The following is a 17968-nucleotide window of genomic DNA, read 5'->3' as shown; positions in this document are numbered from 1 at the left end:
AATTGAAGAAAATCAGTCATTTACTGTTGCCTCCTTGTCTCAACAGGCTGTAGATGATGTCACCTACTGTTGATTGGTCTTCTCCTACTCTTGGCTGCCTCAAAAGGTCCTCCAATGGTTGCAAATCAGACTAGTAACATCTCCTTCCTCTCTCTTGCAGTTGAATATACTAAAATGCCTCTCTCCAGTCTCTAAAGACGATTTTCAGTCTTGCATGGGCATTTTTGACAAGTGTCAGCCTTCCCAAATGGTTTTTCCAACATTATCCATAATTAAATATGAATTTTTAGTCTTTAAATACTGAAAATTAATCTTATAATTATTTTGGTGCCCTAAAAAATACTCAAATTGGCCAATAATTAAACTGGCTAGGCAACTTTCACTCCCGAGTGTCTCTGTGCCATCTTTGGCCATCAGATTGGGGTTCGGTACCATTAAACGCCACTTCTCTAGTATGACCAATTGACACTTATGGCCAAATGAATAACCTAGGCCAACAATTGGCACTAGATACCACAAAATACCTGTGCGGCATAACTTATGGCAACTTTTGCCATTGACATCCCATGATTTTCTTGGATCCCGGGCTCGTAAATTTACTCTAACCCCAGTTACACCTCACATGTGCAATATTTACTTAACCGTGTGATTAAAAATTAATCCACATGTTAAGTGAGGTTTCAAAAATACATGTCCTCAAGAGAGAGGCCCTTGCAACCATTGTCAAGGTTGCATGGCTAGAGCCTAAATCTGGACTTGTAGCTAATGAAGACTTGCTGAGAGAGCTATCACCCTTCATCATGTCCCCTCCTCCTTTTGCAAAGTTTCTAATGTCCTGTAGTCCTTTCGGAGATGTCTCTTCTTGCCACCATAATAACATTGAGACTTCTTCTTTTTCTTTTGTATATCACCCCTCTTTGAAATTGGAATATCTAGAGCAACAAGTGAGAGCATCACATTTAGAGCACCAAGGGAGAGCATCCGCTCCAAAACCTGGATTTGAACACAAGAAGGCTCCCACATAACAATTGTAGATGAGTAAACAATGTCTGTACAACATCAGTTAGAGAAGCTAGAGGAGTTGTGATGAGGGAGAAATGGAGAAAATGAGTAGAGGCAAGGGATTTCGAAGGATAGAGTTGTGCCAATAGAAAGATACTCACAACAGTTTCGAGAGTTCAAGTAGTAAAGAAAGCACATAGAGAAAGGATCAATGATAACCAAAGTGTAGTGAAAAGAAGATGACAAGGGGACACACAAGAACTCTCTCTAAAGTTGAGCAGTGTATCACACAGGCTGATCAGAAAACAAGACACTTGCTGCAAAAACAGACCAAACACATCCAAGAAATATCAAAACGCAGAAAATACCACCCTTGTGCAGCTTGAAAACAGTGTTGCCCAACCCTACTCAGAAGCGAAACAGCAAAATGGAGATGCTGATCAATAAAATGCAAACGGGGACATCATTAAGTGCCTCAGCTTGGAGCACAAAATGCAAATGCAGCATAGGAACATGCAGATCTTAAAGAGTTAGTAACATGTCCCTGGTCCTGAAATTGTCCCAAAAATAGTGAATATTGAAAGAAGGCTGCAAAACATTGATTGAAACACTTGAAAACAGGCTAATTTGGCTCAACAATGGTTGCCCACCAGTAGACAGGTTGTTGCAGCAGTGAAGAAGGTCCAATTAGTAGCAAAAAACTCAGAACACCAATTTGCAACAGAATAAATCAGCATCAGCACACTTTAGATGGCCAATAACCAAGCAAGAGGAAGCCCCAAACCTAAAATCTGATACCATGTCAAAAGTGGATCTAGTAATGGAAGTGTAGAAAACTGCCGTAATGGACTATGGAACATAAGAAAAGAGAAAAGAGAAAAGAGAAACACTGCAAAGAAAAGGAACACTACACAAGAACTCAGAAAGAAAGAGATGCTCAGGAAATGGAATCCATATACCAAGACAAAAGACAATGTAGAAACAATGTGAGTCACTGGTTGTGTGGGCACTAGCACTGGCTTCCTCTCCACCAATAGCTGCTATGGAAGTATGCACAATAACCAATTGTGTGGGCACTAGCACTCTCTCCCTCTCTCCACTAGTAGTTGTTATGGAAGTATGCAGAGTGACACAAATTAAGGAGGAGGGAGCGTACTATGTAGGCATAAAATAATACCAAATATACATAATGTTGGCCAGCTCAATAAAATAATACTAATGTTTAGGTTGGCCAACATAAAATGGCCAAAATGTCGTAAATGAAGCAACTAGAAAAATGCCTAAAATACTCTAGTGTGCTGAGCCTGCTGTAATATGCACATACTCAGACATGAATTGACATATTGGCTAACAAGGAGTGGAAGTGGTTTCCCCCTCTTGAGCACCAAGCAATGGTCTAGATAATTGTAGTGGAGTTTTGTTAGCTTGATTCTTTTTATTGGACGTTATTGCAAATGAGGAATATTTTCAATCAGACACACGACAATGGTATTACTTGCCTATCTACTTATGAGGGAGTAGAAGTGGTGTCCTCCTTTGGAGGACTAAGCAATGGTCTAGATCTATACTTTACCGGTGTTGTGATGCTATGCGGACACAGTGTGAAAAAGCATGGAATGCATCATCATCCGACTTTCTTATTGATCAAGAGAGTCAATGTGATTTGAGTCATTAGTACTAGTGTGAGTGGCATGAATGGTTTAAAAATATTAGATTTTTGGATAATTTCAGCTTATTTTTGATATTATTAATTGTAAAAATTCAAAAAAGTTAGAAAAAGCTTCTAGATTAGGATGGCATGCCAAAAGCAAGTTGCTTTTTCAGCCAGTTATGAGATTTTTTATAAAAAAGATAGATTGGTGAAATCGCACGCATTGGGATCGTTGTTGACAGGCTAAAAACTACACTTTGAAGTGGAAGAAGAAAAAGTGATCTGGGAGACCCTTGAGGAGGTACCCTGAGGTTTTACCCCCTTCCAAAGCTAACAGAGCCATCAGATTTGGGTTTCGAACAGCAGAGGAGCGGTAATTTTGATGCACGTTTTTGGTCTACGAAGGAGCTTTAGGAGATCTAATGTCTAGAGATTACTTCTGAGTAGTGCCAAACAAAGGATTTCAGGTTCTGTCAATATATATTGATTCAATTCATTATGCTTTGTCTTTGTCATGTTTACCTCTTGTCTATTCTCTCTTTCAAGTCCTATCTCTATTTCCTTCTACCTCTGATCCCCGGTGGATTTGACCTTTCGACAAAAACCCCTTCGACATTGGTAAACCCGATGTGAAAGGTCATTAGAAGAAGGAAAGACAAGATGGCAGAACCTTCGAACACAATTTTCAGTGATGTTTTGCAACAGTTGGTGCAAAATATGAATATGCTTATGTAGGTACAACAACAACAACAGGTGATACAGACTTCTGCTCAAATAGAAAGTGTTGTGATGAATGCTCTGCAAGTTGAGCGTGAGATGAAGTTATTCAATGGCAAGAATGTATCTGTATATGTATATACCTATGCTCAAAAGATGGAATTCTTTGGGGTGGCTCAACTTGCATGGAGCCGGTATTTTGTGCGTGTTATTGTACATGAACTGAAAACACGAATTACTCAATTATACATGTAGGATGCTGATTGGGTAGCTTTCAAGAAGACACTCAGGGAATAATTTTACATTGAAGATACGAGTTTGATTACGTACAAGACTTTTCAGGAGTGGATTTTATAACCCAATAAGGATCTTGTGGCTACAGAATTGCTAAGAGAATTTGAAAGTCAATTTGAGCAATTGGATCTTGCAGAATAGCAAGCTCTTGCAAGTCAGAAAATTGAATTGTTTCTACAGGTAGCTGATCTTGAGCTTCAAGAGAAGCTTGATGATTTGCTGGAGGATCAGACTACAGAGATAGGTTTGAAAACAGAGTGGAGATATATCAAGAAAGTTGTAATTGCACTTGTGAAAAAGCATAGAAGAAGAGAAAGATTGCATGTCTCTAGCTTACTCATTGTTACATGCAAAATAGTTGAAGTATCTAGTAAGCCACCCACTTCTGTGGCTAACTCTATGACTGTACCTGCTATTGTTCCCTCTGTTAGAAAAGATGTCTTAGATGAATTGGTCAAAGGCATGCGGGATCTTCAATTGAAGGTTGCAAAATTGGATGAAAAAGGACATGAGGAAAGGGGACGGGCAATAGCCCCTAAGCTAGGAAGAAGATGTATGTGGTGTGATAGTTTGCAGCATGAGAGAAAGAATTGTGCTGTCTATCAGGAGGCCTTGGCACGACATCTCATCTTTTGGAAAGATGGCAAGATCCATGCATGAGAAACGGGATTGCCTCTTGCTTTGAATTTTGGAAAGGGAGGTATGTTGAAGTTGTTGAAAGACTTGGTTGTTCAAAATGCTTATGCGGCGGTACATGCTTCTACTTTTAGTCTACAGTTCGATAGTTTGCATGGCCAAGTGATGGTTGGTCCAAAGGCTGAAATATGGATACATGCTTTATATGCAGTTGAAAAGAGAAAGGTCATTGATAGTGAAATGTCTCATGCAGGGCAAGACATTCGTGACATTACTGGTTGGGAATCACCAGTAGATGCATATTCAGTGTATGCATATTTAGCAAAAGTACAAAACATGGATGTACTTCTGGAAAAGAAACGAAAGAGAGATGAAGATATCAAGGACATCTAAAAGAGTGACAGGAAGAGATGTGGATCAGCCTAAAGTTACAAATAAGCCACCTCCCGAGCATGTTATAGAAGAGGTCAGCCAGGAGCAAAAATAGGATAACAAACAAGAGGGTAAAAAGAAGGGCAAGCAACCAGGATATAAGTTGCAGTCTGACATTGAGACAGCCATAGATCTTAAGAAGGTTCTTGAAGAATGGATGTTAAACAGTCGGGTGGAATTCACCTTGGGAGAGGTGCTTGGCATTGCCAAGCGAGAATTTCATGATGAGATCATTGACATAATTAAGAGGAAGCGTCAGTTTCTTGGTGATACCACTAGTGCATTGCTACAATTTGAAGAGGAAACTGGTTTGTTGGGTATTCGGACTGAATATGAGCATGAAGAAGTACTGGATTATCTATGCAGGATGCTACTAATCAGTGGACAACATGTGAAAAAGAGAAGAAAGTGACTGAAAATGCATTGTCTTGTAGCAATATGCATGGTGGAGTAAGGCAGATGCAACAATATGGGGAAGAGACTCTAGGATTTATTCCTCGAAGTCATTATACAAGAAATCATTGGGCCAGAGCTACCACTGAAACGGTAGTGAAAATAGGAGAACATGAAACTCCTTGTGTTGCTTTACTTGACCATGGGTCTGAGATAAATGTCATTGAGCGTGGATTGTATGAAAATGGTGCATGGCCTGTGGACATTGATTGTGGTTGGTGTATGAGGGCTGCAAATAATTCTTTGGGAGAGCTTTATGCTGCATGTCCTAATGTAAAAGTGTCAATTGGTGATGCACAAGAAGAGCAACACTTCTTTGTACAAGATAATTCCTCATATGCAGTGATTTTGGGACAGCCCTATATTACAGGAGTACATATGAAAACAAAGGTGCTTGATGATGGTTCTGCTTATGCAAGAGTCAGAAGCAAGGATGAGAGGAAAACAATCCAATTTCTTACTGTTTTTGTTAATCATCCTAGAAATCGTGATACGTTTCGAGAGTCTCCTTTGGCCCCAAATGCAAGGGAATTCAAAATCCGGGGTTATAGTAGTGTTGTTCAAAGGATGTACTTGCCTCTTGATGGAATGAAGCATGCATTTACTATTGGTTATTCTCAGTTTACAGCAAACAGTTCATGTTGTTTTAAGTGTATGGAAGCTATGTGCAAGGTTGAATGCATATCTACGAAACGGGTTACTAAGGAACTGAAAGTATTGGGACTGTTAGCTGAAAATGAAGGCATTTCATGCATCTTTTATGGGCTGAATATTAACGACACTATGGTTGAAATTTCAGCAAATATACATGTAGAAAATGAGGCTGAAAACAAAGTGTTGTCAATATATTCTTTGGACATGTATGATGTCATAGTATTGTTTACTCAGCAGGAAGGATTACAATGGGTCCAAGCACTTGTGGAGACAAAGTATAAGACAATTAACAAAAAGGTGAAACTAATTGCTTTGCCACTTTCACCAGAAAGTGAGGGTTTGTATAAAAAAGTGTCAAGGCAGCCAAGCTTATGGGATCCTAAAGATATAGGTCATCAGTTTACATCTGAAACATTACAGGAATTGAAAGTTGAAGCAGAATGGTTTCTTTTGCTTGCTAAAAGAGACTGTTTTATGCGGATGTTGGCTAGGCATGGAAAGGCATTTGCATTTTAGCCAACTGAAATAGGTTGTGTGGATCCAAATGTTCTCTCTCCTATGGTAATATTTACTGTGCCACATGTACCATGGAACTTGAGGCCTATTCCAGTGCCTAAATCTTACTTGCCAAAGCTAATGGATTTGCTAAATGAAAAGATTCACATGAAGATCTTGAAGCCCTCTTCAGTCCCGTACTCAAATTGTTGGTTTATTGTGCCCAAAAAGAATGGGGCTTTGAGATTTATTCAAGACATGTAACCGGTCAATAAAGTGACCATAAGAAATGTGGGTGCAAGTCTTGTGGTTGATGAATTTGTAGAGGCTTTTGTAGGTAGAGCGATCTATTCTTTGGGTGATCTTTACTCGGGGTATGATCAGTTTTAGCTTGCAGTTGAAAGCAGGGATATCACAACCATGAAGACTCCCTTGGGGTTAGTACGGATGTGTACTCTCTCGCAGGGTGCAACAAACTCAGTGGCACATATGACAAATGCTATGAATAGGGTACTTCGGGATTTTATACCACAATTAACTATGCCATTCTTGGATGATGTTCCAATCAAAGGGTGTGCAATGGATAAAAAGAATAAAGAGATGGATGCTCATGGGTGCAGATAGTTTGTTGTAGACCATATTTTGGATTGTGAGAGGATTTTGACGCGTCTAGAAGAGGTGCATTTAACTCTTTTTGGACAAAAGTCTGTCTTTGGAGTTGAAGAGGTTTTGATTGTTGGGCATATGTGTGGGCCCTATGGGCAAAGACCATCACCAGTAAAAATAGATGGGATTGATAGAATGCAAGATGTATGCACGAATGTATCAGAGGTGCGTAGATTCTTGGGTGCATGTGTGTTCTATTTGGTATGGATTCCTCACTTTGCACATGTAGCTGATGCTTTATATCAACTTCTGAGGAAAGGTCAGAGATTTCACATTGGGAAAGGAAGCATAAAAAAGCAATGAAGAAATTGAAGCAACTCTTGAAATTAGCTCCTACATTGAGAAAGGCTGATTATACACATGGAAAGCCTATCATTATTACTGTTGATACAAGTCCAATAGGGATTGGATGGGCAATTGGGCAAGATGATGAGGAAGGACAAAGATATGCAAGACACTTTGGTGCTAAAGTATTGACTGAACGGTAGAGAAGGTATCCACAGGTAAAAATAGAATTATGGGGAATTGTGACAGCCCTTAAATGTGATAAGGAGTATTTTATGGGTGCTTGCGTAGTCATTGAGACCAATTGTTTACCGGTATTGGGTATGATTACTAGTTGTTCTACCCCGGACATGCTATGCTCCGGTGGATTGCATACATCAAATCTTTGAACCCTGAATTTTAGCATATTGCAAGAAGAGATAACCTAGTGGCAAACATGTTATCTCGAGTACGCTATGAGAATGAAGAAGGGATGATGGACGAGGAGGAAGAAGATGACTTGCGGCTGAAAATGATGTTGTAAGAGTGAATTTAGCAATGCAAGGTGTTGCTACAGCATTAACAGAAGCTTGGACGACAAAGAGAAGACACTTTAGATGTTTCGCATCTTGTGTAGAAGTGTTTTTGGAAGACAAATATGTAGGAGAGTGGCTGAGAATCAGTCAATACCTCAATACATTAACAAAGAGAGATGAATGGTCAGATGAGGAGTTTAAAAAGATCAAGAGGAAAATTGATCTTTCTTAAAAGATGGATACTTATGGAAACATGCCAAAAAGAAACAGGGCATGCCATTGCGAGTTTTGGGTGATAGAAGCTTCACAAGTAAATGTCATACAAGAATTTCATGAAAGGTTATGGACTGGTCATAAAGGTGTTTGGGGTACTTTTGTAAAGATTAAAGAAAGATATTGGTGGTGGTAGGGTATGTATAAGGATGTTGCTCACTTTGTGGAAACATGTACGATATGTCAAATGTATTCATTTGTGAGACATCGGGATGGATTGCAGTCCACATATCCATTGTCTCTTCATTTTAAGTTGGTGGTGGATTTGGTCACAATGTCTACAGGTCTTTGGCAAATGAGATATCTTATACTTGGTCGTGAAGACTTGACTAATCAATTAGAAGGGAGAGCTCTTTATACTAAGACAACAAATTCAGTGTGTACTTTTATCTTAGAAGAGATATTTTGTCAGTATGGTTGCATGGGAAAAATTACAGCAGATAGGGATGAGCTAGATGCAGACGAGGCTCATGATTTCTTTTCACGGTTGGGGATAAAGCTTGCTTTAACTTTAGCCTATAGCCCTGAAGGAAATGGAAAAAGTGAAAGAGGTCATTCACCTATTGTGAAGACATTGACAACAGCATATTGAGAGAAGGTAAAAGAGTGGCAACGATTGCTCCCTTATGCCTTGTGGGCTGACAGAACAACTCCTAGTGCTATTACAGGATATATGCCTGTAGAATTGATGTATGGTCAAAAACCTATCATGTCGATAGAAGAGATGACAGTCACATGGAGTGTGCTACCTTGGGAAGAAGAGTTGAATCGAGAGGAGTTGTTGGTCTTACACATTAGACAGTTGGAAAGAAAGTCAGAAGACATAGAGGCAGCAATTGCAAAGTTAAGGGCAGCAAGGATACAAAACAAGAAATGGTTTGATAAAAGACATAGATTGAGGCCAAGAACCATACAAGATGGGGATTGGGTATTGGTTTATGATAGCAGTTTAGACAACCAGCATAGTGCCATGTGTAAAGTTTTCAAAAGATGGTTTGGACCCTATGTGATAAGATAGGTGTTTGATAATGCTACTTATGCATTAAATGAGCTGGATGAAATAGCCATAAAACTTTCGGTAGCAGGGAAAAGAATCAAATTATTCAAGAGGTGGGAATCTAATGCCTAAGAGTTGTGAGAATTGGAAGAAAATAGTGGCCATGATATAGGGGCTAGCCAGGAAGATATGAAAGATGAAGAAGCAAAGGATATGGTTGTAGAGGATGAGGAGGACTCAGAATCTAGTGACAATTAGGTTTTTTGGCACATACCGGAGGATGTGCAAGTTCAGAGGGGGTGGATGTCGTGATGCTATGCGGACACAGTGTGAAAAAGCATGAAATGCATCATTATCCAACTTTCTTATTGATCAAGAGAGTCAATGTGATCTCAGTCATTAGTACTAGTGTGAGTGGCATGAATGGTCCAAAAATACTAGATTTTTGGATAATTTTAGTTGAATTTTGATATTATTTATTGTAAAAATCCGAAAAAGTTAGAAAAAGCTTCTAGATTAGGATGGCATGCAAAAAGCAAGTTGTTTTTTCAGCTAGTTATGGGATTTTTCATAAAAGAGACAGATTGGCGAAATCACGCGCGTCGCGATTGCTGTTGATAGGCTGAAAACTGCACTTTGAATTGGAAGAAGAAGAAGAAGTGATTTGGGAGATCCCTGAGCAGGTGTCCTGGCGTTTTACTCCCCTTCCGAAGCCAACGGAGCCATCAGATTTGGGTTTCAAGCAGCAGAAAAGAAGCGGTAATTTTGATGCACGTTTTTGGTCTATGAATGAGCTTTAGGAGATCTAATGCCTGGAGATTGCTTCTGAGTAGTGCCAGACAAAGGATTTCAGGTTCTATCAATACATATTGATTCAATTCATTGTGCTTTGTCTTTGTTGTGTTTATCTCTTGTCTATTCTTTTTCTTCTCTTCTATCTCCTATCTCTACTTCCTTCTACCTCAGATCCCCGGTGGATTCGACCTTTCGACAAAAACCCCTCTAACACTAGACTTGTCTTAGCCCCGACCAAGGTTGGCTCTAGGTGGAATGCTCTAGGTAAAATTGCAACAAATGAGGTAAATATGCTAAGTCACCTTCATCCACATTGCATCCATTGGTTTGGCCCAGTGAATAATTCTAAAACTTCACCAGATAGCAATATGAAACTTTTCTCTCTTTTCTTTCCTTATGTGCCTAATTTGTTAAGAAACAAGACCTAATTAAGTTCCGCAACCTTTGGCTGAATCTCATTAAGCATATCCTTTGGCATATCTCCCATGAAAAGCTCAAAGAAGGCTCACATGAAATCCATTCTGAATGTTTCAATGATTTGATGGCTTTAACTTGTAAACCACATTATATGTTTCTTTCACTTGAAAAGGCTTGTAGTATCTCATACATGACTTAGGGAACAAGCACTCATTTCCCTTCATTTTCTTTTCTTATGAATCTTGAAGAGTCAACTATAACTTTTTGTATACTTTATTTATACTTTCAACATACTCATTTGCCTCTAAGTTGTTCTCTTTGTATACGAATAGGTGGAACCTTCTTACCACCTTCAACTATCTCATATAGAGCCTTGCTAGTGGAACTATGAATGGTATTGTTATATGTAAACTTCACCAATGGAAGCTATTGTTTCCACATGGGTTTATGCTCTGAGACACAAGACTTTAGCAGATCTAGAGCAATAGAGTTTTTGTCTTTTGACTATCCATCTGTCAAGATGAGATGAAGTTGAAAATTTCAAAAGAAGTATCCATATTCACAAATATACCCCTCCAAAACAAATTGGTTATTCTTGGATCTCTATCACTGATGATAGATTGTGAGATCCATGATACTTGAAGATGTTGTACAAAAACAACTTTGCTATATGGTCTGCTTTTATCTTCCTTCTCACCAGAATAAAATGGACTTGCTTGTTAAACTTGCATTTGGTAGTTTGAATCCTAGCATTCCTATAAGTCTCTTAGGAAGATCAAAGATAAGATCCAATGGCTTCTTGCTTAGACAGCTCGCTATTACATGTTGATGGAGGCTTGGCTGATAACTTGGCTAATGGAGACTCGCTCTATAGCTTAGGTGGTAGATGTCACACCCCTACTATGCCCACGGGCTAGTATGTGGGAGTGGAGCTTGGCTTCTAGACCAACCACCAAGTGTCACTTCATGGCACTTGATCCTACCCTAGAGTTGCCAAAATAATGTGGCACAATGAAAGCAAAAGAGATACAACTGATATTACTGCTGTAAACACAAAGAATTGAAAATAAGAACAAGAACACTTGGAACTTAGGAAATGCAATCCATATGCAAAGGCTCAAGAGTGTGTACAAAGGCACGGGCTGTGGGTAACCAATAGGGCACACTCGGTCTCCCTCTCTCCAGTAGGATGCAATGTGCTTGTATGTATGAATGAATGAATGCTCAATGAAGGAGTGGTAGCCGATAAATAGGTTGTGTAAATACACCAAAAGTAGCAGGTCAATCTACATTAAATGTGGCCATAAATTCTGGTTGCGGGCAATATTAAATGCACCCTCTCAGAACTACAATGTGCCTTGGCTATGAGCCTTGTCACCTAGGAGATATACAGTGCTAACAAGAGTTCCTTACAAGTATACATCTAGCATATTGAAATGTGAATTGATTGCTTGGTAGGAGCTACAACCAGCCCTTGTTGAATGCATCGGTATTGAGCTTAAGCTCTTCTCTCAAGCCAACAAAGTTGGGAAGGTTCTCCTAGAAGGCTTCTTTACATAGTGGGAGTACTCGATCGGCACCCATGGCAAAGTGGAATATGCACCTTCATTGGTTGGAGTCTATTGTCTTGTGTGAGAGATCCCGAGACCGTCATCATAGGGTGGGCCTTTTGGGCTAGATAGATATTGGGGGTTCCTCGGTCCAAAGGCTAGAAGGTCCTCTCTCTCTCCCCCCCCCCCCCCCGCGTACTAGATATACTTTCTTTTTTGAGAGGGGTTTTAATTGAGAGCACCCTTTTATAGTTGCACGGAAAAAAAAGGGAGGGGGGATTATAATTCAATTTAGAGGGATGCTTATAGTTAATTTGGGGGGAGGGGTGAGTTGAGCTAAAAAATGCATTATACACTAATCAGCTCTTTATTACAGCTCCAAAACTCAATTATTACCAAAGTTCCATTAAATAGTGCGTGTTCCTAGAGAGTGTTTGTGTCCCATAAGCCAAACCCTAATTTGGGAGGATCCACTTATCTATAAATAGACTTTCTATCCACCACTCGGCCCATCTTGTTTTGTAGATTGTTGGTGCCATGTCTCTGTTGTCCACACCCCATCTTCTAGAGGATATCTCAGTTTGAGTTGCTGTCCACTAGCTCGCGCCTGCTTCTAGCCCTCCTATTGTTGGCGATTGCTTCCAACCAGTTTACAATGTTAGGCATTATCTATAGGCTGCGTTTTGCTGCTTTCCATCACTTGTTGCATGTGTTTGATCATTGGCTGTTGCGTCTGCTGCTGATGTCAGCATCTACTGTTGTGTTTATTGATCAGACAGCCAGTACAGCTTGCCACATCATCAGGACAGCTGTGTTTTGCTTCAGCAGTTGTTGCCTTCATCATTCCGATTGTTTCGAGTCTTTTGTTCGACTCTTCCGAGCTGTGTAGTTTTGTTTGCAGCATTGATCTGGACTCTCCAGTTTTATATTTGCTGCTGGTGTGCACATCTAGAGGGTGTTTGTTGCGTTTTGAGATTTGCTAGTGTATGACATACCTCTCTAGCTCATACTCTTTGTGTGGTCCTAGAGACACGAGAGTTTGTGGTTTAGTATTCACTTTGCATAGTGTGTTTGTTGCATTGAGCATTATTTATTTATTATTCATTCATTTATCTTTAGTGTTTGTTATCTTTGAGTTAGTTTTAACAGTTTGTGCTTTGTTGTATGATTGTATTTGTTATTTGTAGCCGAATATTTCTTTACATGGTATCAGAGCCAGGCACTCTTTGAAGAAACGTAGGTCTTCGATTAGGAAGCTCATGATTAGAAATAGAAACTATACGAGGGAAAATGACTTTGAACACTTCAACACCACTTTCGTCTCCAGAATGCCCTATGCCAAGACCAGAGTAGGAGTGGGCTTCACAGCTTAACCAACGAAGGTATTGACAGTGGTGGAGAGACTTCTAATTATCATGGAGTTCACATATCCTTTGAGATTTCATGGGTTGAGCACAACTTAATTCTCATGTATCGAGCCCAACAAGCCATTGAAGATAAAGATGATTCTTCTCCTTCAGATGTTACCCATAAATTTGAAGATGTTGCATGATTGCCGGAGCCTCCATTAGGGATGGGCCATCTTATTGGAGAAAGAGATCTTAAGTATGTTGCATTCTTTCAACCTAATACATCTACTCTGGTGCAAGGTACACAAGTTTCTACTTCTAACCCTTCTTCTTTTGCTTCTATACCCATTCAAGTTTCTGGAAGAGACTATGAGAAATATAGACTTTGTTGACCTTGGAATAAGCCTTGAAGAGAACCGATATCTGTATGTAAACACACATAGAGGTGGCTTTAAGAAACAGTCAAGTATTTCTTATTCTAGCTTTCCTTTTTTAAATTTTGGATCTCATAGTCAGGATGAAGTTGATGCATCATCATTTCATACATAATCTAATTTTCAGTTTTCTAAAAATGAATTTCCATTCACTTTCTTTTCATCTTTATCTTACAATTTCAAATCCCACCTATCTCAACATTATCTTTTGCTCCACTTACATCCCATTTTCACTATTTTCTAGAGTACTCTTTACCATTCCATCCATCTAAACACACACCACATTGGGAAATCGTCAAACATAGATGCATCCTATCCTTTTAACTCCTCTGCTTTTGCACATCCGAGTGGTGGAGGTGTATTGTTGGTGGGAGTTCATCCCCCAACCCAACCATCCATAGGGGCTTATATGAACGGGTATCCCATCCATGTGTCTCAAACCCCACTCTATTCTCCCATGTCCCAGGTGGCCATAGAGTTTGCCAACATAACAATATCTATTGGAATTTCCTACACCTTTTCGGCATGTGGACCATCCATAAGTTAGTTACCTCCTTTGGGGCACACCTTTAGAGTCATCATGCTAGACACTTTGATATGTCATGTAGTACCTAGTTAACCCCCTTTCTATCCTATGCCACCCACCTATCCCTCTTCTCATCAAGCCATCTATCCATATGTATCAGCTAAGGATGCATTTATAGATAAGACTCATCCCTCTTGAAAGAAACTTACGAAACACGTTTTTGACATTTCGTTTCTAAACTTTTTTGGTTGCTATGCATATGTGCGCATTTATCATTTTTCTATTAGAGAGTAGTCGCCCCTTTGGATCCACCGTATTGTGGCAGCTCACATGGCAACCCCCCCCTAGGCAATGTTTTTGGCAACTTTGATACTTGATAGGACACAACTCGTTGTCTGATATGTTGCTTCTTTGGGTTGACCCTTTTGGCTCCCTTGGTAGGATAACCATTGTCTCTCTAGTCTTGGTAGGTCATTGGATGGCCAATGTGTACCCTTTGCTCGATACCCTGGCTGCTTTGGGATGGGACACCTTAGGGAAATGATGGGCTTGAGCTATCTTGATAGTCCCTTCTTGGTTCCAATTTTGGGCTTGAGAGGGGGTGTTGAGCTAAAAAATGCATTATACATTGATTAACAGTCATTACTGAAGTTGTAGTAAATGGTGCACCTTCCTAGAAAGTGTTCGTGTCGCACAAGCCAAACCCTTTATTTGTGAAAGATGTATGCATCTATGAATAGATAGGCTGCCCACCAGCTAGCCCATCTTGTTTTGTAGATTGTTAGTGCCTTGTCTTGGCTGTGCACACCTGTCTTCTAGAGGATATCTCAGTTCGAGCTGCTGTCCACCATTTGGCACTTGCCTGTGTTTGATCATCAGCTGCTGTCACGTGCTGCTGATGTCAGTATTTACTGCTGCGCTTACTGACCAGACAGTCCACACAGCTTGCCACATCATCAAGATAACTCTGTTTTGACTGCAACAGCTGTCAGCTTCATCATTCTGATTGTTTCCAATCTTTTGCCCACTCTTTTGAGCTGTCCAGCTTTGTTTGGCACTGATCTAGACTCTCTCGATCTATGTTTGTTGCTGTTGCCTAGTATTACTAGCTATTTTAGGCATTTTATTGTGGCTTGTATGATGCATATTTGGGCGTTTATTGCTGGTCGACCTGATGCATTATTTGCATTCTTTTAGCCTATTTATTTGGGCTTCTCCTCCACATTTAGTTATTCATCACTTGCAGATCCAGTGCATGACTTGGTGGAGGGAGGAGCTGGTGCCAATTCCCACACAGCCATTGACTCATTGTTATATACACAACTATCTCGTGTTTAGTATATGAATTCCATTTCCCGAGCATTCTTTTGAATTCTCTTCTTTTGCAGTGTTCTTCTGTGAGGAGCTGGTGCCAATTCCCACACAGCCATTGACTCATTGTTATACATAACTATCTCGTGTTTAGTATATGGATTCCATTTCCCTAGCATTCTTTTGAATTATCTTCTTTTGCAGTGTTCTTCTGTGTTCTCTCTTTCTCTCTTTTGTCTTGTGTTCAACAGTTCATAGCACTTTCTGAAACTAGAGTGGGAACATTAAACTAAGGTGAATGCAATCTTTTTGAAGCTGGCAATTTTCCGGGATCGGATAAAAATTTTGAATGAGAATGATATTGCAAAGGATGGAGGATGGGGACATTACATTAGGTAGGAATTCTAGAGTTTGTTCACAGTTTTTTACTCCAGTGCCAGTATTCATTCTCTTTCTTAGTTCTTTGTTGTTCATTTCAGTTTCGTTGTTCATTAGATTCAAGTTCAGTGTTTGGAGATTTCCCATTTCTTCAATCTGAGAGTATAGATTGTCACTATTGCCCATTGGCGAATTTCTAAAATAACACAGTTCAGTCTCTGTTTCAAGGCTGCCATTTTATTTCACTCTTCAGTCTCACCATTACAATCGCTTGAGTTTGTTAGCTCTGGATTTCTTTGATTTTTATTAAATTAAAGAGTGTGTCAAGCGTCACCTTGCCATATTGATAAGTTTATTGGGTCACATGTTCTACAGATTGCTTGTTTTTTGGTAGTTTACAGCTTTCTAGCTTCAAGTCTACAAAGTTTTTCTTCCTTGAGGATTAATACCTCATGGTGATCTTTTTGCTTGAGTGCAGGTGGAGGCTGCTTATGATGTGCTACTTATGCAAAGTTTGATGCAGCGCAGAGCGGGAAAGGTTGTGGACAACAGTGTTCTATATGCTGATGTGCAAAAGGCCAAGAATATCTCTAATACAGGAGGACCACAGTGGTTCAGAGATGCCCTAAGCAAATCTCCTGTTGCTCTTGAGACTCCATCAACCACGAGCCTTGGAACTCAAACCGCTGTCTATGCAGGTTTAATGGTTTGGACCTTTGCAAGTGGAGTATCGTCTCAGACATCTCCGAATGCAAATGCAGATGTGCCAGGGTTGATCATGGCCATTGGTTTTGGTGCTTCATTATATTTTCTAAGAAAACAAAATGTGCAATTAGGCAAGTATTACTTTATCTATGAAGCTTGCTTCATGTACGCTAGGTTTTCTAAATTAGCAAAAAGCATTTTAAGACCTTTTTCCAGTGAAGGCTTTCATCTGATGTTATATGCATTGCTTACGATGTTTGCAGGAAAAGCTGCTGCCTTGACGGTCGCTAGCCTGGTAGTTGGAGCAGTCTTTGGTGGAGGTGTGGAGTCATGGTTGCGAGTAGACCTAATCCCTGTTCTTGGAATCAGCTCACCAGCAATTGTGGTTAGTGAGTTTGTGCTAGTCTCTCTGTGGCTGTCATCTCTGTACTTGCGTTGACCAATTGGTGAAGGTGGCATGGGATTTGATGCTACTGTTATGGCTAAAAGTCAATTCACAAATGTAAGACCTCTTGTATATTAAATGCATGTGTTGGTTTTTTATATCAACTAAAAATTTGTTTACATGTTATTTCAAGAATCTGCATGTCAGGTCTGCTTTTGTTTGGATAATATTTTTGTTTCTGTTCATTCTAGGACTTGATCTGTATGGTGCTTCAGGTTCCTATTTTATCTATGTCAATTTTTGCCATAGCATTATCTGCTGGGATATGTGCTGTAACAAGTATTGCAGATTAGAGTATCTAGTAAGTGTTTAGAAACAGCAGGAATTTGCTTTCCTTTTTGACCATGGTGTGTAACATCTTTCATAGGAATCAATAGTACTGATTGGGAAGTACTTTAATTACCTGTGCAATCATGAAGATAGAAAGAGAGAGATTTAATATTTTGTATCCTCTCCCTTACCAACAAAAGTCTGGTTAAAATCCTTTTTAAGGAGGGGTTTCCATGCACCCTTGTAGAGATATGATTCAAAGGTGGTTAAAAGGGGATTTTGCATGCGCATCCATGCTTCAATTATTGCTCATCATTTTAGCATGACACGTGGTGATGTGTACAGATGTCATAAGGAGGTTCCACACGCTTAACGTTTTTTATGGATACATTAATAGGACTCGATTATTTTGTGTCTGAAACCTTTGAAATTTTAATAGTACAACTGAAGGTTGAAAGTAGTGCACTATATTAAAAAGGCAGTTATATTACACGATGAGAGATGTCAAGACTACCAAATGTTGAAAGTAGTGTACTATATTAAAAAGGTGGGTATTGTACACAATGAGAGATGTTAGGGATGCATTCAATGTCAGTAATGGAGGTGTGGGCACCTACCACCACCAGTAGTGTAGAGGGGGACCCTTGTGCAATTATTGTGGTTGGAGACTACTGAGATTGCTACTTGCAGATGGTAACGATATTGTTGGCTATTAGGC

The 17968-nt window shown here is 39.7% G+C and overlaps 1 protein-coding gene across 1 annotated transcript in view; it reads left to right on the top strand.

Annotated features, from left to right (window-relative positions):
* LOC148027136 (chaperone (DUF3353)) overlaps nucleotides 1-17099 on the top strand; it is a 37074-nt gene extending 19975 nt beyond the window's left edge. The window contains exons 2-3 of the mRNA XM_087691675.1: nucleotides 16309-16666; nucleotides 16799-17099. Of these exons, the coding sequence (XP_087547801.1) occupies nucleotides 16309-16666; nucleotides 16799-16974 (534 nt within the window). The 3' untranslated portion in view covers nucleotides 16975-17099. The remainder of the gene's footprint in view (nucleotides 1-16308; nucleotides 16667-16798) is intronic.
* Nucleotides 17100-17968: the final 869 nt, after the last annotated feature.

This window comes from Lygodium microphyllum, chromosome 13 (assembly GCF_053477565.2).
Source record: "Lygodium microphyllum isolate KBCC chromosome 13, Lygodium_microphyllum_v1.1.10, whole genome shotgun sequence".
Taxonomy (NCBI): domain Eukaryota; kingdom Viridiplantae; phylum Streptophyta; class Polypodiopsida; order Schizaeales; family Lygodiaceae; genus Lygodium; species Lygodium microphyllum.
This window is presented reverse-complemented; position numbering and strand designations above follow the sequence as displayed.